The sequence below is a fragment of the Rhinatrema bivittatum genome, chromosome 8, assembly GCF_901001135.1.
Source record: "Rhinatrema bivittatum chromosome 8, aRhiBiv1.1, whole genome shotgun sequence".
Taxonomy (NCBI): Eukaryota; Metazoa; Chordata; class Amphibia; order Gymnophiona; family Rhinatrematidae; genus Rhinatrema; species Rhinatrema bivittatum.
The window spans coordinates 70,482,419-70,506,144 of NC_042622.1; the positions used below are offsets into that span (position 1 = coordinate 70,482,419).

Consider the following 23,726-nt stretch of genomic DNA (forward strand, 5'->3'; position numbering starts at 1 on the left):
GTGATTCGCTCCTTCAAAAAAGGGAGGCGCTCTCTATACTCTGTAGCTCAGTTCCATGATGCACTTTTTTTTTTTTTTATATCATGTTTGCTAGATATAATGTTCCCTCAGTTTTCATGCACAGTTGACCTGCCTTTAGGAATCAACGTTGCACACACTGAAGGGTTTCATTCATTTTGCATACAGGATAACCCTCAGCAGTTCAACTATGACTGCCAGCACACATTACAAAACATCAACGCACGAGCTCATAATTAATTCTCTCTCTGCATCGACTCCAGCTGGCTAAGGCTAACTGTACTGTACACCGAGATCATTTAGTGTGATTAGCAAATATTGATTGATTGGTGAGGGGGCTGGCAAACAGCAAAGAGGATGGGGGTAATCTAAATCTTCAAACTATTTCCAGTTAGCCCCTTTTCCAAGCCCTCTGGTTACACTTTTAGAAAAAGGAAAATCAGTAGTACAGGCCATTGGCAGGACCTCATCTGCAATAATTCAGGGATGATAAAGAGAAAGTGGTGGCTATCCAGAGAAAAAAAACTACCAAAATAGTGCAAGGCCTGACCAAAAGCCCTACGAGATGAAATCAAACTTGGGTAGGTGTACCCGAGAGGAGAGGGGAGGGGATAGGATAATTATATTCAAATTCCTGAAAAGTATAAATAAGGCACAAAAAGCAAACTTGTTCCACTGAATAGGATATTCTAGAACAAGAGATTGTGATACGAGGCTCCAAGGAGGTAGGCTCAGGGCTAACATTAGAAAATATTACTTCCTAGAGAAATTAGTGGATGCATGGCACTTCCTTCCAGAAGAAATGGTGGAAGCAATAACAGCCGTGGCAGAGTTTAAGAAACGATAGGTTAAGAATGGAAGGTTCCTAGTCACAAAGGGAACAAAAGCTCAACATCAACCAGGGACTATGGCAGTGTTTCTGAACCCTCTCTCCTGGAGGCACACCTAGCCAGCCGGGTTTTCAGGATTGCCACAATGAATATGCATGTGATTGATTTGCATATACTGGAGATCCGGTGCATGCAAATCTACTTTATGCATAATCATTCCAGATATCCTGAAAACCAGACCAGTTAGGTGCACCTCCAAGAGAGGGTTAAGAAAACACTGGTCTATGGGCATGCAGCAAGAAGTAATCTGGGCCCCGCAATCCTCATCTGCTATAATATTCACTGCCATGAGGAAGTGTCAGGACTTCTCCCCAGGTTGGCCGGGATGCTGCAAAGGATGGGTGGTGAGATGACACCTACTGGCTGAATTTAGAGCCCATGATGAAGGGTTCCAGAAGGGCTCAGGTACATGGTCCCTGATCCAGGACTGTCAGTATAATGACCAGACTAGGTATGTTGGGGGGGGGAGGGGGGAAATCTCTAAGAAGTTGTGAATAAAGGCTCATGGGATTATAGCCCTAGCTCCGAATGAGCTGGAAAAACAAGAGAAGCAGGAGTAATCTGCTGTGGCAAAAAATAAAAGGAGCAAAATTTTCCTGCAGAAGGGATTGCTTTCTGCATGCATCCACCCCAAACAGATAGGTTAGTGGGCACAAGGAACATCTTATATTAGCGAGTCCCTCTTCTACTTCCACCATAAAAGAACCCACAAAAGGGATCTGCAGCTGAACTGTGCATGGTTCACTCAATTGTCACCCACAATTTCAATTCATTAAAATTTATAACCCGCATGTGTCATAAATTTCGAAACGCCTAACAAAATTAACATACATAAAAATATAACCAAACAAACATACATACAGAAACAGATAAACTGATAAAAGACTGCCAGGCCCAATAATTTTCACTCTCCCAACCAAAAGAATAAATCTGTGCCTGATCCAGGCCTTTCAGAAATTCCATACCAATCTTTCCCCTCCAATGGGAAGCTGCTGCATGTACTTATCATGCTTCAAGTTCTTCATGAGTCTACTCTAGCCTTACGCCATGACCCCTTGCTCTAGAATGTTCCCCATTGGAAACTGCGTGCCTGACGTCTTGCACTGCTATCACATCACCTTTCCCGTAGAATATACATTATGACACTGACTGTAAACGCTGACCTGTGCCTCCCTATCTTATCTGCAAGCTTATGAATGTTACCTTGAACTACTATAACTCGCTTTGAACTCGCTGCCTGGAAAAGTATGTGGATGGTAACAACATCATTTAAGTTCTGAAGTCTCACTTCATGTGTGTTATGATACAGACTCTGCAACAATTTGGTAGCCCAGTTGCCTAAAGACTGCCTCTGTTCTACCTATATCCTTCTGGAGATTTAGCCTCCAAGATCAGACAACTGTCCAGAGAAGCTGTCACCAATGATCTATATGGAGATATTACCACTTCCAAAGAAATCTAATTTCCCATCCTTTCCTTCAGCAGAACTTATATTAATTTCCCTGCCAGGATAAACTGAGTTGCAGTTTCCAGTTTCCTCCATACTTTCACTTTTCTGCGGGCAGATGACATGGGCCTTTCTCCACTCCTCTGAACATAAGAACATGCCATACTGGGTCAGACCAAGGGTCCATCAAGCCCAGCATCCTGTTTCCAACAGTGGCCAATCCAGGCCATAAGAACCTGGCAAGTACCCAAAAACGAAGTCTATTCCATGTTACCATTGCTAGTAATCTTGTTTCCAGGAAGTAATGAAACATTTAAATGAATTCAGAGCACAATGTCCTAGTCCCTCCCTCTGCAAATTTCAGTTTACTTCGTACAAAGCCACACCTCCCCTCTATTCTCAAGGCAGACAATGAAAGCTTCTAGAGATCCCAACAGCATTTCCCACTGGTTTTCTTGTAGATCTGATCAGGTGTGCCACAGAAGTATCACCACGGCCTGATGCTCATATCCAGGCTAGTATCTGGGCTCTGCTCTCCGCACTACCACCAGTGGTGGCTCTTACCTCTCTGAGAACAAGTACAGCCATGCATGAGCACCAGAATGTGGTAATTAATGGGTGGCATGGAAGACACAGATAGCTTTGTATGACACACATTTCAGCTTCTCCTTCCCGAGACATCCTTTGAGCCATTCCAGCCTCTGTCTTATCCCCAGGCTGAGTGAGATGGGGGCGAGCGTCAGAGTACTGGATGTGACTCAATCTGAGTGCTGGGAGCAGCAGCAGTGAAAGAGCTCTGAAGCCCCAAACCAGCTGCCCAAACTACACCATCGTCTCCCTTCTCCTGCACTGATCCACTCTCATGGGTTCATGTGCTTCTCTGCCCCGTTTTAAAGTTTGGAAGGGACACTGGTGGGGCTTTCAGTGCTTCCCTAGCTCTCTCTTTTGGTCCTATGGGTCCTCTCTCTGTCCGCACTGCTTGCTCGGTGGAGTTCAGTGCGCCACACAGTGTCCCTTGTGCTTGAAAGGGTTGGGAAACACTGGATTACAGAAAACAGCAAAAAACAAATACAGCAGGTACCTAATGAATGTACAGAGGTAATTCTAACAAACACTTGTCTTATAAGTGGATCTCAGCTGAAAAAAAGAAATAAATTTGAGGGTATTTCCTGCCCATCAATGAGCGGGTGTGTTAACAACCTTCAATTGCACTTTGAACCCCTGAAATACAATTACAGACAGGAAGTATCCTCTTTGTTCATTATTGTTACTCATAGTTTGAGCTGCATTTCACACAGCCAATGTGTAGATTGTCTAAGATAACAAAGCAAAGACATCAATCAAGGCAGTGAGTTTATGACTCGGCTCTGATAAACAGGACAGGAATGAAGCAGGGCTTCTGAATATTGTAAAAATTAAAGCATTGCCGCAAGCAACGCAGGGAACAAACATGAGCCCCGACTGCATTTTGCATGGAAAAGCGCTCTCTCAAGGGATAACCAAGGATGAATCCAAAACAGTGGAAACCAAGTTCTGAAACCAAGCGTGTCAAATTACCTCGTGTGTTCATGGCCATATCCGCTATTTTCTGAAAGGCATCCAGAAAGGAACCAGTCACCACTGCTGTCGTCCTAAAAAAAAATGGAATCATCAGAAAATGAATCTCTTGAGAGGACTATGCAGCACAAAAAAAGATCCAGCTCTAAACATGGCATACACGAAGTAAATGAAGGGCCCTGAATACATAAACCGGTTTATTTTCACACAGCTATCCACAGTAAAACTGGTGCCACAACACCGCACAACTCAAACCACAAAAGCAGTCACAAAACCGCTGTGATAGAGTGATGAGGGGGGTTACAATGTAGATGCACAAGGGCCAGTTAACGCCAATGTCATGGCCACCATGACACCCCTGGGATACTGCCCTTGGGAATGGAAATCAAAATTGGACACTTGTTGAAACTCTTTGTACTTCTCCCTCATGACTAACCCTGTCTGCTTCCCCAACCTTGTGCCTCACATTTCGTATGTGCTTCAGGTCATTCAAATTAAAAAAAACAAACAAACAAACAAAAAAAAAAAAACACACCACAAACCATTATTAATTACTGTCCACAGAACTCATCCAGTCAGGCAACAAACAGAACCCCTGGATCTCCATGGAAATAAAAATCCTGCTTCTAAACCTTATGTGAAATTCTTTTCCATCTGAGCTGCAGATCTCTCACCGACTGCTCAAACTTGTCCTCAAATTGTTTGTTGTGCTACCCTATTTACTTGCTCAGCCACCATTAAACACACAGAAATGTCGTTCTTTAAAGAATATAAAAAAATATATTGTCTCTCATATAGTCAACGTGAACTAATCAAAAGAGAGAACCCCAATACAAGATGTTATTTAAAATTATATATTTTAAATAATTTATTGTATGAAGCTTACAAAAATATTTCAATACGCATAAATGCATGAAATCATATCAATATCAAATACGTTCATCTCTCTTACACAAACTTTATTTTAATCACAATTATTGCTGACCCAAAATCATAAAACTCCTAGAATCCCATAACACTCATACCTATTCATACCATACTCACATGAATCACCCTTAAAAAACCTTATCACTAAAGGCTATCTAACCAGAAAATGCAGATGACTAGAATAATATTTCCCTATATGCCTAATATACCATCGAATTGCTCTTCTTTATTACAAATATTTTTTAAGTATAAATTTTGTTCCATATCAGCTTCACATATGGTATTATCCTTCCTGTCAAATATCTTGCAAAGAATTCTTTGTTTCACCCAAAGCATAACAGGCTTCCTCAGGGGCAATTATCTTTAAATACCTGCCACATCCCATATAGCTTTTAATGAAATAATCGCAATAGCTTCAAAATCTTGCAAATCCTTATTCAATATCCAAATTCATGTTATCCACCAATATTAATCCTCTTCCAAGTCAGCGATCAATGCTTAATGATACTGCCCACTTCTCCATAACGCCTACAAGTTCATCTTACGTTAGCGGTTGGATGCGATCTTCTTTAAAGATCACACACAAGGTACAGATTTTTGGCCAATTACAGGACACAATTTCTTTGCCCACTGACCTCCCTTAAGCTATTTTGAAACAATGCCCGAAGAGCGGGATACAGATTTTGAATCTCTCCAGGGTTTTCAGACTTATTTTGGTCGGACAGAAAAGAGGAGGTCCTTTTATCCAATCATCATGTCCTTCAGAAAGTTCCTCAAGCTGAGAGCTGAATAGATTGGTCCCTTTGAAAAAGAGATCCCAAGCAAGTGACTCTGAGGATACAACTGTATCCCAACACGTCAGCCCCTCGAGCTTACACTCCACAGGTCATAACTTTGCAGGAATTTGGCCAGAGGAAGCCAGAACTGGACATTATGGTCCTGGAAATGTAGAACTCATAGACTGCAGAATAAAAGCCATTTATCTTATAGGGTCTTAAGGGCTGTCTCCATGGAATTTATTTTTAGTTAACATGTTTTATAATCGCTACCTCCAATGCATTGTTCGTCATGGGTATTCCCTAAATAAAACAAAATAGGCATTTAAGCACACACTTATCAGACATTACATACACAGATTTAAAAAAACCCCAAAAAACTATATATCTATAGACAGATAGATATAACAAAATGGCTTCATTAAAATAGCTAGAGGTCGATCTAGAAACCTAGCCATTCAGATATATCCGGCTAACTTAGATGGTATATTCAGCAGCACGACTATGCTGCTGAATATCCCCATAAGAACATAAGAAAATGCCATACTGGGTCAGACCAAGGGTCCATCAAGCCCAGCATCCTGTTTCCAACAGTGGCCAATCCAGGCCATAAGAACCTGGCAAGTACCCAAAAACTAAGTCTATTCCATGTAATCATTGCTAATGGCAGTGGCTATTCTCTAAGTGAACTTAATAGCAGGTAATGGACTTCTCCTCCAAGAACTTATCCAATCCTTTTTTAAACACAGCTATACTAACTGCACTAACCACATTCTCTGGCAACAGAGTTTAATTGTGCGTTGAGTAAAAAAGAACTTTCTCCGATTAGTTTTAAATGTGCCCCATGCTAACTTCATGGAGTGCCCCCTAGTCTTTCTACTATCTGAAAGAGTAAATAACCGATTCACATCTACCCGTTCTAGACCTCTCATGATTTTAAACACCTCTATCATATCCCCCCTCAGTCGTCTCTTCTCCAAGCTGAAAAGTCCTAACCTCTTTAGTCTTTCCTCATAGGGGAGCTGTTCCATTCCCCTTATCATTTTGGTAACCCTTCTCTGTACCTTCTCTATCGCAATTATATCTTTTTTGAGATGTGGCGACCAGAATTGTACACAGTATTCAAGGTGCGGTCTCACCATGGAGCGATACAGAGGCATTATGACATTTTCCGTTTTATTCACCATTCCTTTTCTAATAATTCCCAACATTCTGTTTGCTTTTTTGACTGCCGCAGCACACTGAACCGATGATTTCAATGTGTTATCCACTATGACACCTAGATCTCTTTCTTGGGTTGTAGCACATAATATGGAACCCAACATTGTGTAATATAGCATGGGTTATTTTTCCCTATATGCATCACCTCGCACTTATCCACATTAAATTTCATCTGCCATTTGGATGCCCAATTTTCCAGTCTCACAAGGTCTTCCTGCAATTTATCACAATCTGCTTGTGATTTAACTACTCTGAACAATTTTGTGTCATCTGCAAATTTGATTATCTCACTCGTCGTATTTCTTTCCAGATCATTTATAAATATATTGAACAGTAAGGGTCCCAATACAGATCCCTGAGGCACTCCACTGTCCACTCCCTTCCACTGAGAAAATTGCCCATTTAATCCTACTCTCTGTTTCCTGTCTTTTAGCCAGTTTGCAATCCACGAAAGGACATCGCCACCTATCCCATGACTTTTTACTTTTCATAGAAGCCTCTCATGAGGAACTTTGTCAAATGCCTTCTGAAAATCCAAGTATACTATATCTACCGGTTCACCTTTATCCACATGTTTATTAACTCCTTCAAAAAAGTGAAGCAGATTTGTGAGGCAAGACTTGCCCTGGGTAAAGCCATGCTGACTTTGTTCCATTAAACCATGTCTTTCTATATGTTCTGTGATTTTGATGTTTAGAACACTTTCCACTATTTTTCCTGGCACTGAAGTCAGGCTAACCGGTCTGTAGTTTCCCGGATCGCCCCTGGAGCCCTTTTTAAATATTGGGGTTACATTTGCTATCCTCCAGTCTTCAGGTACAATGGATGATTTTAATGATAAGTTACAAATTTTTACTAATAGGTCTGAAATGTCATTTTTTAGTTCCTTCAGAACTCTGGGGTGTATACCATCCGGTCCAGGTGATTTACTACTCTTCAGTTTGTCAATCAGGCCTACCACATCTTCTAGGTTCACCGTGATTTGATAAATCACCCAGATAAATAGCTACTCAGATGAATAAGCTATCCGTCTAAGTTTAGTTATTGAGCAGGTCCAACTTAGCCAAATAAGTTATCTGTCTAAGGCTGAATATCATTACTTAGCCGTATAAATTAACCGGCTAAGTAGCACCGCCCTGATATGACCATAGCTGCACAAGTTGTGGGTGAGCAAACTTGAAAGCCGGATAAATCCTTACTTATCTGCCCTATCTAGCATTTGAACATCGACCTCACAGCTTTTAAAACTGCTCCCTAAAAGTTTTAAGATCCTGCTCATCATGCAATGCAGTGGGTAGTGCATTCCAGAGTACAGGACCAGAATAAGGGATGGCTCTTAAGCGTGTTTGCTGAAGTTTATAGTTTGTTTTTTTTAATCGATAGAATCTTTAGAGTTTTTGATTGTGAAGTCCACAAAGGACATGAGGGGACAAAGTCAATCTTTTTCGCAATGAACATACAGTATCAGAATACAACAGCTTTGAATTACTATCAAAACCTTAAACTGGGTTCTCCAGTGGACAGGGAGCCAATATAACTCTTAAAATGGGAGAGGTATGCTCCTGAGGCCCAGCAGACAGTAATAGTCTTGCTATTGCATTTTGTAGCAACTGCATGACAGGAATGTGATTCTTAGGTAAACAAATATACAAGCTGTTACAATAATTAAATTTGTCTCAACACTATAGACTGGAAACCCGATCTAAAACAAAATAACTGGATAACAAGATTTTTAAAGACCTCAACAGCTTTAATTTATAGAATACTTTGATATATTCTTTAGCTGCTCTTTAAAAGTAAATTTTGAATCCAGAAGAAACCCCAAATTTCCAGCATGGAAAATAACTGGCAGAGTCACCCCATTATACTCCAAAGAAGATGAACCACAAAGTCATTAACAAATTCAGACTTTTTAAGCTTACTATAACAAGTCAATCGATGCAGCAAAAAAATGATTATGGCAATAAAATCCATAACATTTTCAAATAATCATAAAATATTATTTAATATTGTAGATAATTTAACCTCTGACAAGAGCCAGCCTACAACAAAGCTGGCAGAATCACGGTGCAATGAAGTTGTCAGTTTTTTCAAGGATAAAATAGATAATTTACTAATTAGTATGGATAAACTAAGTCACAAAAGATCAGTTTCAATATAAGAGAGACACCAAAATGGTCTGATTTTGATGACATATCCAACATGGAAATAGAGCAAACTACTGAAATCACTTAACCCAGCCAGCCACCCTGTAGATCCCATTAGAACCACAGCCCTAAAATTGATTCCGGATACTATCATTCCAACCATTTCCAGGATAATAAACATATCTTTAAAAGAAGTGTTACCGAATAGCCTAAAGGGAGCAGTAATGCACCCCATTTTGAAGAAAAAGAATTTAGACCCAACTATGCTGAACTATAGGCCGGTGTCAAACCTCTCTTTTTTTTTTAAGCAAAGTTGATGGAAAAGATAGTTTTTAAACAATTATTTTATTTACATTCCAATAATATCTTATATCCCTCTCAATATGGTTTTAGGCGGCATTTTAGTACAGAGACATTGTTTTTATCACTTTCAAATACACTATTGCGAGGGATGGACCATGGACAATCTTACTTCGTTCTCCTAGATTTATCCGCGGCTTTTGATACCGTTAATCAGATTTTATTACAGAGACTAACAGAAATTGGCCCGATACAGTGCTTAAATGGTTTCAAGCTTTATCTAATAGTTTGGTTTTTTTTTTTATCAAGTCCAAATTAATAACACTTGCTCTGATAAATAAGAATTGAACACAGGTGTGCCACAGGGTTCATCCCTGTCGGCATTGCTGTTTAACATCTACATGTTGCCACTGTGTCATCTGCTATCACAACTGGGCGCGATTCATTTTTTATATGCAGGTGACATACAGTTTTTGGTCCCAATTGATGATTCGGTGGAAAAAGCAGGCAAACTCGTGTCATAGTATCTGAAGGTTATAAAGCAAGTTCTCTCACAGATAAGATTGATATTGAATGTTGAGAAGACAGAAACTATACTTCTTGAAAGGAAAATATCCCAAGAAACAGCAATCAGATTTTGTTAGAGGATAATACAATACTCAAATTTGCAGAAAGTATCAGGGATCTGGGCGTCATTCTAGACTCAGAATTCAGCTTTAAAAAACATGTTACAACAAGTAAAAGAAGGGTATGCAAAGCTTTTAATTCTATGGCGACTGAAACCCTTACTCAAGCAGAATGATTTCCGTACAGTTCTGCAATCATTACTATTTGGTAGTTTAGATTATTGTAACACCTTACTATTAGGATTACCTGCTTCTACTAACCGACCTTTGCAGGTACTTCAGAACATAGCAGCACGCATTTTGACTGGGAAAAGCAAAAGCGAACATATCACACCAACCTTAATCCATTTGCACTTGTTACCGATAGAATACAGAGTCAAATTTAAATCCCTCTGCATTTTACATAAGTTGATTTATGGAGACCAGGTAGATTGGCTAAACGCAGCTATTAAATTACACGCTCCTCAGAGAAACCTGTGTTCCGCCAATAAAGGGCTACTCACAATACCTTCAGTTCAATCAGCTCGACTAAATCAAGTGAGAGATAGAGCCCTCGCATTGGCAGGCCCGAATTTATGGAACATACTCTAGGTAGAAATCAGAATGGAGATGAATTTTTAACAGTTTTAAAAAGTATTGAAAACATGACTTTTTAAGGAGGCACACTCCAACCAGTCTTGAAGTCTGTTGTTTATGCTCTGTTTTACTGTTTTAGGTTGGTTTTTGTTTGGGGGTTTTGTTTTTTTTTTTTTGTTTTTTTTTTTAGAGTTTTATATAGCAGCTTATTTTAGGAGAGAGGAGGAGGAGTGAGCAGTATTTTTTTTTTTTTATGTATTTTAGGATTATTTTATGAAATGCCACTATTAGTTGTAATTTTTTAAAGTTTTATATCTGTTTTATTAGGCTATTTTGTTTATAATGTATTTATTGTTGTAAACCATTACGATGGAACCCGAGTGACAGCATATAAGACCCAATAAATAAACTCTCTTCAGGAACTCCCTTGCCTATCCAAACAGATTAGTTTTCTCCAAAATTTAAAAACAAATTATTTCTACTCTACCAACAAACCAATTTGGCAAGACATTCCTGGAAAAAACAGAAGGAATGCACCAGGGGATAAATAGCTGGATATCATCAGCATATAAGTAATACATTACCCCCAAGGTCTTCAAAATGCCCCCCCCCCCAAACAGGGACATATAGATGTTGAATAATACTAATGAAAGCACTGATCCTTGAGTTACCCCTGATAAAACATCTCTCCATATAGAACACAAATTACCAATTTCAATGTTACTTCCGGTCCTCCAAAAAGGATACAAAAACTACAGCAGTACTTCACCCTCCCCAAAGCCAATATGTTGCAGACAGGTCAGAGCAAAGCATGACTCATGGTGTCAAAAGCCACGGAGATGTCTAATTGTAAGAGAAAACCTTAACCTCTACACTCTAATTGAAAATAAAGCGTGTCAAGCAAAGGTAACAGCAGGGTTTCTGTATTGTGCATTTTCCAAAATCCATGCTGGAGGTCATCCAAAAACACCGCTATACTCAAGAAAAAAAAAAAAAAAAAAAAAAAAAAAATCAGACAATTGCCTTAAGAAACATTTTTCTAAAACCTCAGCTCGAGATGGCAAGTTAGAAGTTGGCCGCAAATAGATAACTGCATAGAAGGTAGACATTTTTTTGTATTGGTCTAACAGTGCCCTTTTCAACCTCTATGGCACTGTCTCCTCAGACAAGGACCTATTAATTTATGTCTCTCATGATCTCAAAACTCTTACTTTATATAAAACAAAAGCACAAGGATCTAACACAGAATGTGTAGCTTTCAATTTTCCTACTACCATTTCAATTTCTTTTTGAGATACAAGATGGAATTTACCCATTTCCCATGGACATATCAAACTCTGTTTCAGCTAAAATCCCATCTGCACTCTGAAGCAGAGAATGAATTTTAACTATTTTGTCATTAAAATAGTCTGCGATTTCATCACAGCCAGGTAACAGCTAATCCAGAATTACAGGCCTTTAAGTCAAATGCTTTATCACAGTAAACAGCTCCCAGGGACGATTTAGAGAAATTTCAATGTTATTTGTTATATAAATGGCCTGTGACCGACGGCCCGCAAATGCGCAGTAGAGCGCAGCTCTACTGCGCATGTGCGGGCAAGGACGTCGATCAGAAAAAAAAAATGGCGGTGGGGCCGCAGGAGCGGGAGGAGAAGCAGCGGCGCCGCGCGCGCGCGGTGCCGCTGCTTCGCCCCCCCAGATCTGCCGGCAGATCTCGGGGGGGGGGAGGGTGTCACTCCCGCGCCCCCCGAGATCTGCCGGCAGGAGCGGGAGGAGAAGCAGCGGCGCCGCGCGCGCGCGGTGCCGCTACTTCTCCTCCCCAGATCTGCCGGCAGATCTCGGGGGGGGGGGGGGTGTCACTCCCGCGCCCCCCCCCCCCCCGAGATCTGCCGGCAGGAGCGGGAGGAGAAGTAGCGGCACCGCGCGCGGTGCCGCTACTTCTCCTCCCCAGATCTGCCGGCAGATCTCGCGGGGGTCACTGCCGCGCGCGCGGGAGTGACCCCCGCGAGATCTGCCGGCAGGAGCGGGAGGAGTCAATGGAGCCGGGTGAGGGTTGCGGGAAGTCGCGCTTACGGCGCCGGGAGGAAATGGAGGTGGGTGAAGGGAGGGACTGAGTGGGAGGGAGGGAGAGGGGGACTGAGTGAGTGGGAGGGAGTGAGGGAGAGGGGGGACTGAGTGAGAGGAGTGGGGGAGGGGGGTGGTGAAGAGTGAGGGGAGAGAGAATGAGGGGGAGGTGAGAGACAGAGGGATGTAGCCCGTTTTAACGGGCTTTACGGCTTGTTTGTTATATAATCCCAAAGTGCTTTTAAACAGCCTTATATTCTTTTGTCTTACCAACAAATACCCTTTTAAATGAGGAATATGGAGTTTTTCTGCACTCTCCCTCTATGCTTCTTAAACTTCTTCATAATTGTATCAAATCCCTAGAGAAGCAGGGAGCTCGCCTACAGGGGCAATCTGGCTTTCTTCTCCATAACCGGGGCTAACTGTTCATAAATGGTATTCTTTAGTTATCAGTTATCAAAACAAATGCTCAATTACTACAGAAGTTGTCTACTAAGATTGTTGTTTTTTGTTTCTTGCTATCTTGATAACTACAAATACTGGCCAACACAACCCACTGCAAAGAAAACAAAATCAGAGAATGATCTGATCAAAAGCAGCCTACAAACTTCTAAATTCAAGACATATTACATCCAAACCTCTGAGCAAAACATTGAATCTAGAATATATCCAGAATCAGGGGTAGGTGTATTAATGAATTGATGAAAACAAAACTCAGCAGCATAAGAGGAACTAGCATCATCAGCATGCATATTAAATTCATCAATATTTGTAGTCATCAAGAAGTAACAAAGACCAACAGTCTTATTAGACAATTTCCATATATCACTCTCTATCCTGAAAGATTTACACTAGCTACCTATATCTTGTCATATCAAATACAAAGTTGCAGTTATTCATAACCTCCTCCCTCTACAAATGTCATAAAAACATAAGACTTACTGGGTCAGACCAAGGTCCATCAAGCCCAGTGTCCTGCTTCCAACAGTGGCCAAGCTAGGTCACAAGTACCTGGCAGGATCCCAAGGGGTAGAAAGATTCCAAGCTGCTTAACCCAAGAATAAGCAGTGGATTTCTGCAATCTACCTTAATAATGGTTAATGGACTTTTCCTCCAGGAACTTGTCCAAAACCTTTTCTTTTTTTTTTTAAATACAGCTACATTAATAGCTTTCACCACATCCTCTAGCAATGAATTCCAGAGCTTAATTATGTGTTGAGTAAAAAATATATATTTTTTCTTAGTTTGAAATGTATTACCTAGTAACTTTATTGTCTCTCCCCTGGTCTTTATACTTTTCAAAAGAGTAAACAACTAATTAAGGTTTACTCGTTCCATTCGACTCATTTTATAGATCTCAATCATATCTCCCCCTCAGCAATCTCTTCTCCAAGATATCTTTAGCCTTTCTTCATAGGGGAATTGCTACACCCCATTTATCATCTTGGCTGCCCTTCTCTGTACCTTTTCTAATTCTGCTACATCTTTCTTGAGATGTGGTGACCAGAACTGCATACAATACTCAAGATGAGGTTGCACCATGGAGTGATACAGAGGCATTATGATATTCTCCGTTTTATACTCCATTCCTTTCCTAATATTCCCTAGCATACTATTTGCTTTCTTGGCTGCTGAGGTACACTAAGCAGAAGATTTTAATGTTCTTTCAATGAAGACACCTAGATCCTTTTCCTGAGTGGTGACTCCTAAAGTGGAATCTTGCATTTTGTAGCTATAATTTGGGTTACTCTTTCCTAACTGCATCACTTTGCACTTGTCCACATTAAATTTCATTTGCCATTTGCATGCCCAGATTCCCAGTTTTGCCATGTCCTCTTGCGATTTCTCACAATCCTCTTGCAATTTAATAACTTTGAATAATTTTGTGTCATCTGCAAATCTGATCACCTCACTTGTTGCTCCCATTTCCAGGTGATTTATAAATATATTAAAAAGCAGTGGTCCCAGAACAGATCCCTAGGGCACTCCACTAGTCACCTTTATCCACTGGGAAAATGTATCATTTAACCCTACTTTCTGTTTTCTCTCTTTTAAACAGTTGGCAATCCACAATAGGACACTGCTCCCTATCCCATGACTTAATTTCCTAAGACATTTTCTCATGAGGGACTGTCAAATGTTTTCTGAAAATCCAGATATGCTATATCAACTGGTTCACCTTTATACACGTTTATTTACACTCTCAAAAAAAAAAGTAGCAAATTTGTGAGGCAAGACTTCTCTTGGCTAAATCCATTTTGGCTTTGTCCTACTAAACTATGCTTATCTATATGTTCAGCAATTTTGTTCTTTAGGACAAACTATAATTTTGCCTGGCAGAGATGTCAGACTCACTGGTCTGTAATTTCCTGGATCACCTCTTGATCCCTTTTAAAAACTGGTGTTACATTGGCAACCCTCCAGTCTTCATGTACCACAGATGTTATTGATAGTTTACAAAATTTCCAATATCCAATTTTATTTCTCAGTTATTTTAGGTGGCCGGCATGCAGAAGTTACTTCTGCTCGGATGGAGCAGTAAGTAACAAAATAAAAAAAATTTACCTAGTTAGGTAGGGGTTAGTGGTCGGGGAGGAGAGGAGAGGTGAGAGGAGAAAAGGTAGGAAAGTTAGGTAGGGGGATAGAAAAGTTCCCTCCCAGTCCGCTCCTTAATTGGAGCGGACTGGGAGGGAACTGGGGTAGGCCTACTTGCACTGCCTTTTGAAAAAAATTGACCCCCTATTGCCATGTGGCTACAACACTGTTACCTCTCGCACCAAATCCTGTGTTCTACTAAGGACTAGGTCTAAAATAGTTTCCCCTCTTACTGGTTCTTGTTCCAGCTGCTCCATGAAGCAGTCATTTATTTCATCTAGGAGATTTACTTCTCTAAAACGTCCTGATGTGGAGGTCGAGAGGACAGAGAGAGACCCGAGTAGGCCCGCTGGCCTGTTCTGGGGGTATGGCGATGTGAGAAGGCCCCGACGGAGGTTGCAGCTGGGTACTGCAAATCCTGACGTCATCTCCGAGGGATGCTAAGGGACTATTTAAAAAAAATCGACCCTTGTGCAGTGTGCAGCCACTGCTGGCGCATCGCTGAAGCCGCGCGCACCAAAAGAGCACACGGCTTTGTTTGCAACTTTAAATCTTGCTACTTGGAACTCTCTCTTGAAGTTTTATTTTCATTTATAAATCATTTGAGTATCTCTTTGGATCCACGAAGCCTCCATTATAGGCTCCAAGTTGATATGGTGAGATAGCTGAGAAGCGTAGTACTTTTTCCTTGGAGATAATACCTTGTGAATCTATTTTCTTGTTGCAATGCCCCATTCAGCCAAGAAGAGGTGGGCAAGGGAAAAAGCTATCCCTGTAGCTCTCCCGGAGACACCCCGGACAGGCCCTATGGACAGCCACATCTTCCGGGGGGTACAGGCATCAGGAGTTGAGTCCCTGGGGCATGGAACTACAGAGGAGGAGTTAAGTTCCCTGCCAAACTTGGAAACAATTTTGTCCCTGATGAGAGAGGCGCCGACGAACCCTGCATTGTCTAGATTCTTGGAAGGAAATCCGGTGAATCCAATTGCCGAGGGTGCAAAAGGGGGAACTAGGACAGGGAATTTCTCTCCAGATGGCTACAATGCGGAACATCAGCCTGTGAGGCTTGAGGAGGGCATCGGCAGCTCAAATGGAGGAGAATATGGACTGAGTATACCAGGCAGGTCATCAACACCACATAAGGTAAGTTCAACCTTTCTATTGACTAAGCCGAAGTTAATAACTTTAGAAACGCTTTGGGAGGCAGTTGAAGGCTTAGGGAAGTTGATCATTAATCAATTACAACCAATCGCTGTAAAAATGGAGGAACATGAAGATTGTATAAAAACACTGGAGAATACAGCAAAGGTTTTGCATCAACAAAATTCTGAATTAGAAATATTCAGTAAAGAGTAAACATGATCTTTATTGAACAAGTTAGAAAATATGGAGAATGTACAAAAAAAAATAAGAACTCGTCTAGTGAATTTTCCTTATATCTCACCAAAAGATATGTTTAATAAATATCTTACTGAAATGTTGAAAGTGAAGCAAGAATTAATTCTACCTATAGTTCGAATATTTTATGTAGTGGTGGGAGAAAGGAAAAATGGAGTAGTCCCTGGAGAGTCAGACCAAATTTTGGGATCTATAGAAGATATGGGGGGGATAAAGTTAAAATAAATGGTCTGAATGTGACTGATTTTTTAGAAATCAGATGTAGAGCAAGCAGTACCAGCTACTTTGATTGTAACACTTGCTTTAGAGTCAGATAAGGAATGGCTTTTAAAGCTTTTCTTTAAATATCGTTTGAAAAGTTTTTTGGGAATGCAAGTTAGGATTTTTGTTACTCAGACCACAGGTTATTCAGATAGGGGAAACCTTTATGCTTAAATTCTCCTGTAAATGCTACATTAAATATAGGGATAAATCTTCTCTTTTTCCTCCCATCACAACTAACAGTTCTTATGTGATAAAAGTAATAGTTAATTAAGAATCCCAGTTTGTTCTCATTTCACATACCTCAAATACATTTGAGATAGGTCTCTCTCATATATATGATAGTACCCTTATTGATGCTATCTTTGTCTATCTTTTTTGGTGTTAATGGAATACAGAAAGAAAAAAGTTACTTGGGGCCTATATTGTGGACTTAACTGGTACATATAAGTATTGTAAGTTTTGATTTAAGTGTATATCATGTGAACCCATATTTCTTGTTTATTTTGGAATATGTATACCATTATTCAAATGTCAAGTTGATTCTTGATGTAAAAAGAAAAAGGTTAATAAAGAGAAAATAATAAAAAAAGAATGTACCGATTTAACATTCACCTAGTCAATACTGGGGTAATTGAAATCTCCCATTTTTTACTGTGCAGCTGATTTTGGATTACTTCGACTCTACAGGTACACAATCGAGCTTGCATCCTACAGAACAAGTCAATTTCTGTTGGATATTCCTTTTCCTAGAGTTGGCCATCTTTCAGTAACACACAAATGCTCTTTTGCCATTTCTGGTCCCTCACTTTGGAGCACTCTCCCTTTATCCCTGAGACTTATGCAAGACACCAAACAATTTAGTAAACAATTAAAAACTCATTTGTGTATGAGCAGTTGGCCCCAGTTATAGAGAAGAAAGCCAGTCGCCCCTGTAGGCAAGCTCCCTGGTTCTCTAGGAATTTGATTCTATTACGAAGAGGTTTAAGAAGCATAGAGGGAAAGTGGAGAAAGGATCCCTCATTTAAAAGGGTATTTGTTGGTAAGATGAAAGAATGTAAGCCCTATAAAAGTATGTCGTGATTATATCACAAATAAGATTGAATCTTTCCTAAATCGTCCTCGGGAGCTGTTTTCTGTCGTAAAGCATTTGACTTCAAGGCCTGCAATTCTGGATCATCAGTTACCTGGCTGTGCTGAAATCGCAGACTATTTTACTGACAAAACAGTTTAAATTTATTCTCAGCTTTGGATGATAAACAATTTAGCAAATCAAAACTATAAGGCCACCAAAAATTCCAGTTACAAAGTGACATCAGCCACAGTCTCACCTAGAGGATGGTATAAGCATAATGAATCACAAAAAAAAAAAAAAAAAAAAAGAGAGAGTCCAATGTGGTGCACACATACGTCGGTATATAAAATGTATGTGCAAAATGTATGTGCAAAACACGTTGCTAGAAAAACAAATTTTCAAATTTTTCAATACTTAAATCTTGCACATCAAATTAGATGCAGAGAAAACCACAAAACAATGTCTAGTAAAGTGAGAACCATCATAACACCCCAAGGATGCTGGAGAAGAGACGTTAATCTATTACTTATAAGTATTTATTTATACATTTTTATATACCGACATTAGATCAGTGATGTCACATCGGTTTACAGATAACGGAACGGAAATAAGCGGGGGGGGGGGGGGGTGTGTTCTTATTTCTTACAGTGAAACGTATTTCTAACAATGCAATGTAATGAAACTTAAATTCTTGCATATTTCTAACGAGGCAACATGATAAAAATTATAATGAACATAAGTTGATACGAATCTCTTCTAATGCAACTTAATGAGAATTGAGTTCTTAAGTATGTTTTTTGGCGCTGTTTATTAGGTCATTGTGGCACATGTATACATTTCTTCTTTTTGATTATCTGTCTGTATTGAAAAATCTCGCTTGTCCCACGTCTCAATTTCTTTTAACATTGGATTTTGTTTTAGAGGAGACCTCTGCTTATGGCACTGTGCAACAGACTGATACCATTGTTACCAATAAGAAGCTCCTGAAAACAGTGGCTAGAAACATACGTCAAGCATGACAAATGGGAAGTATGCTTCTTCCCTACTAATTTTAGAGCACATAATTCTTTAAAAAAAAAAAATGGATGCTTTACAAATTATTGGACCCATGACTATTTAAGACCCACGGTGAAAACACTGGAGATAAGCTTAAATGTCCATTCCCTCTGCCTTTACCACAAAAACCACCATTAAAATGGCAATACCCACTACAGGAATGGTGGCCTTACGCAAGGTGCCCAGAATTACAGAATTGACAAAAAAAAAATAGCGTACAGTTCTGGTTATGGATTCCCTCTTTTCTAGAAAAGATTCATCCTTCCTTAAATAGGCCTACAACAATCAGATGAATCAGTGCCAACTCCTATTTTTACCCCTTGCAATCAATAAGGACCCCTAAGGCCTATCTCCAGCGTCTCCAGACTGGGATCCATAGCTGCATTTTTATTTTTTAATATATAAGTGAACACATCAATGATTCACTGAGTAGCTGTGCCCTCTTGCTGTTCGGCTGATACAGTCTTCATCCAAATCTTCAAATGAAAGCTGCTGGAAAATAGATCCGAGAAGATCCAACTCCATTCTCTTTTTTTTTGGGGGGGGGGGGGGGGGGCCTCTTTTTATACTTTTCATTTAGCTGCTGAACCAGCTACTTTATCAGGGAAGACTCTGGAAGGCCCCAGAATTTGGGGCTTCATTTCCGAAGCCAAGAACTTATCAGACTTCCTTCTCCCTTCGGAAAAGATGCTCTCGCCCAGTAAAACAGAAAGATCTTGCTTTAGAGGTTACTCTGCCAAACTAAAAAACAGAAATGGAATGTGCCATACCAAGAACCACAACATCCTGTTTGAACACATACATATATACATATAAACAAAAAAAAAAGGGGGGGAACAGACAAATCTGATACCCCTTATCACTGCTCACAACCACACATCAGCGCACTTAAAAGATTCTTCAACCAGTTTCCTATGGATGAAAGGACAAAAAAACCCATTCACTGAACCACTTCTAGCCTACCATCTCCTAAACCTTAATAACCTACTCATCAGAATAAAAACTACCATTTAACCAGGCAACAGGACCAAGAGACACTACCCAATGATTAGAAAGCATGCAAGCATACATGCACACAAAGCACCATTCCCACAGCATACCACAAACATACATAGATCATTTGCCTGCAAGTCAAGCAGTGCACTACAATTACAACTCACGCAGCGCATGAAATACCCCAACAAATAGATGGAAGTTACCTTAAAAACTTTCCAAACCAGGATGAACCGCCACCTTTGCACTATATCAAGGGACCTTTGTTTTCAGTTATTTTATTTTCCCTGGGAATTTCTGTGTTTATTATAAGAACAAAAAAAAAAAAAAAACTGACTTGGAAAAATGACAATCATTTTTTTCCTCCTGTCTTTGTTCTTGTAATAAGCACAGATTAATTCATAGAAAAAGTAAAATAAAAACTGAAAAACAAAAGGTCCTGATTTATGTCCAACTCTAATACAAACACACCTGTGCAATAGTACATCTCTCAGTCACAAGACTTGGGCTTCAACTTATCTGTTTTAGTCTTCAAAGACAATTTTAGAAACACAAATAAAAAATAATTGACTAAGTCAAGACATTGGACTCATGACTTGATACTGTAGCCTTCTACTTCTAGTTCTGATGAAGAACTACTTTAAATCCCTCAAGTGACTACGTTTCTGCTAACGGATGCCACCTTCCAAGTTCTCTACTGTGGGAATTGCCACACCACAATATTCTCTAGGTATAAAATGTGTCCTTCCTTCAGCCTTGCAGTCACATCTGGATCTATGAGGTCTTGAAAGTTCATATACAATATCTTTTCTCTCGATTGAATAAAAAGTATCACAAGCTACTAAGAGTTCAGTCCTGCAACTTACAAAAATCAAACTCTTGCAGCTCTTAAAAGGTTCCAGGCTACCAACTACAGCAGTGCTTATGGAGAAAGGGAAGTATATATGCAAACTAAAAAAAGTATAACAACCTATTGAGCTATGAAAATTTTCAACCTCGGCAACTCCAGAGAGTTTACCCATTAGTCAATTTTTATGCCTGAGAAGATTATGCACTGATATTAGAGACTAGCAACTGTACCCGTTCTACACCCGGGCGGCGAGCCTTTTTATTGGTACATCTGCTCTTGTTTTGAGCAGAATTCCCCTAGAAATTCACTGTAAGAGTGTCCCTTCCACATACACACCCCCTCATACAGGCTCCCTCACTCTGGCACACACACATCCCCTCATATAGGGTCCCTCTCTGAAACCCACACTCAAGCATCCCAAGCACTCCCCCTCTTACCAACCAAGCTGTCTCGCACACTCCCCCACACCCCCTCGCCTCTCTCACACACACATTCTCTCTCACCGGCATCCCCCCCCATGCTCTCGTCACCCCCTCCTCTCTCACACACACATTCTCTCTCACCGGCATTGGCATTCCCCCACCCCCATGCTCTCTCTCACCCTCCCCGACACACATTCTCTCTCACCGGCATGCTGCGGGACCCGCGCCTTTCGCGGCGAAGATGAAGGACCGGCGTGCCATTCGCGGCACACGGGGGCCTTCCATTTTTGCCTTGAGCAGAAAATGGCAGCAGAGACCCCAGCATGCCGCGAACGGAGCACATCCCGCAGCACACGCTCCATTCGCGGCGAAGATGAAGGCCCAGGTGCACCGATCGTGGCACAAGGGGGCCTTCCCTTTTCGCCGCAAACGGCGCACCAGGCCTTCATCCTCGCCGCGAACAGAGAGTGTGCCACGGGACGCCTGTCTTCTGCCTGTCCCGCGATGGCCGCTGTCCTTCGTACCTGTTGTAGCTGGTGGTGTCACATGGCCGCTGTATGGTGTATTTGAGCCATTATAGCGCCATCTATTGGCGGGCTGCGGAACATCCGCGAGCACGGACGGACACACAAGCCCAATATATTATGGATTTTAAGACTCAGGCTTGTAAAATGGAAGCATGCTTTTTACAAAAAGAGGTTATCCCCGAGTGGTGCCCAATATGCCAAGAGATGTTTTATTAACATATCAAACTGCTCACATAGATGTTAGAATATCTCATAACATATTTTAAATGATCAAGTCCAGTGTCATGGTGTCAATTATTAAAAAACATTGGCACATAGTGCAGTGGGCACAGACATTCCAGGATCCCCCTTGTTTTCCTTCTTCACAAGGCAGAACCATTAAGGAGAATATCACCAAAGCCATCATTTTGACTCCATCTCAAGTTGCTCCCTCTAGGGGGTGACTCAGCTTATTGGCATTGTTCTCATTGCAATCAATCACTTGGGGGTGAGGGGGGGGGGGGGGGAGAGGAGTGGATTCCTCCAAACAGACATTACAACATTTGACTAACTGTACATCTCAATGGGTGATATACACTTTAATATGCCCATGTGATTTGTGGTATATCGGACCAGGATACACCTTAATGAACATCTTAGATGTTTTACAACATTGAAAACCACAACGCCCATTATACAGCGCTGTATTGAATGCACTCAGTTTTAATCAACTGGGTTGAGTAATCATCGATCATGTGCCTGTTCTAACCTGGAGGGGAGATAGGGAAGCTCTATTGAACGTGCGTGAACAATTTGGGATACATATTGTCAAGGCAGTACATCCATCTGGTTTCAACAAGGAAATAGACTGGTATTCTTTGATATAAAACTCTTGGGATGTTTGTATTTTAATTGTAACTTATTGTATATGATGATTTTATGCAGTGATGTAATATATATAAAGCCAAAAATAGTTTCCCAATTGAAAAATGAGGTGTCCAGAAATCACAAAGCACTAAATCCACTTCATAAGAAATGTAAAGATATGCCTATAAATTAGACCATCATATTAGGCATCATCAGGATGAATGTAATCAAAACATATCTTAGTCTTCTGCCTTTATATAATCATTGGTTTATTTGATCTTGGGAAGGAATTTGATTTTTTATTTTTGTTGCACATAAAAATGTTATTTAAACAGCTCTGAATGGTCACAAAAGTTCAAGAAAGCTTATTTTGTAGAATGGTGCAAATACCACCCAAGTGGCTATGACGACATGGTGCGCCAAGGAACACCTTAGTGTTCCCAACCTGATACGGGACAGAGTTTCGAACAAACAGCTCTTTTTCAGGGTACAATGAAATCAGTCTGAAAACAAAAAGCTATGAATTAATGCACACTTAAAAATCTTCTCAGAATTCAAAAATAGTTTAAACAACTTACTGGCAAAATGGCATATAGACTGGAAATGATGTCAAAGTTAGAGCCCTGTCTAAAACCGGTCTTTAGGCAAATACTTAGACTGTCAATCAAATGACATAATGCAATTGCATCAGAGCATGACTGAAACTGACACTGTAACCTGAAGATGAACTTTTGTGAATATTCAGAGCTGTTTAAACATTTTTATGTGCAACAAAAAAATATCAAAAAATTAATTCCCAAGATCAAATAGACCGATCATTACATATAAGGCAGAAGACTAAGATATGTTTGATTACATTCCTCCAGATTGCGCCTAGTATGATGGTCTAAATGTATTTATTTTTATTTTTGACTTTTATATACCGACGTTCCTGTAAGAGCTACAAATCACACCGGTTTACAGTGAACAAAAAACTTCGCCTAAGAGCGTTACATGAACAATGTGAGAGAGAAGTAAAAGCATAGGAAAACCAAGGCTGCGAACTTGCCAATTGCAAAACATAACATTACTCAACATGGTTAATAATAATACATAGACACTTCCGAACGGGAATTGATAAATACTTAATAAATCTAAATAATATTTAGGATGAG

The 23,726-nt window shown here is 40.3% G+C and overlaps 1 protein-coding gene across 1 annotated transcript in view; it reads right to left on the reverse strand.

Moving 5' to 3' along the window:
* Positions 1-23,726, reverse strand: part of LOC115096946 (protein MTSS 2-like) — a 180,911-nt gene that overhangs the window by 129,735 nt on the left and 27,450 nt on the right. Inside the window, exon 3 of the mRNA XM_029612279.1 lies at positions 3,913-3,986. Coding sequence (XP_029468139.1) covers positions 3,913-3,986 — 74 coding nt within the window. The remainder of the gene's footprint in view (positions 1-3,912; positions 3,987-23,726) is intronic.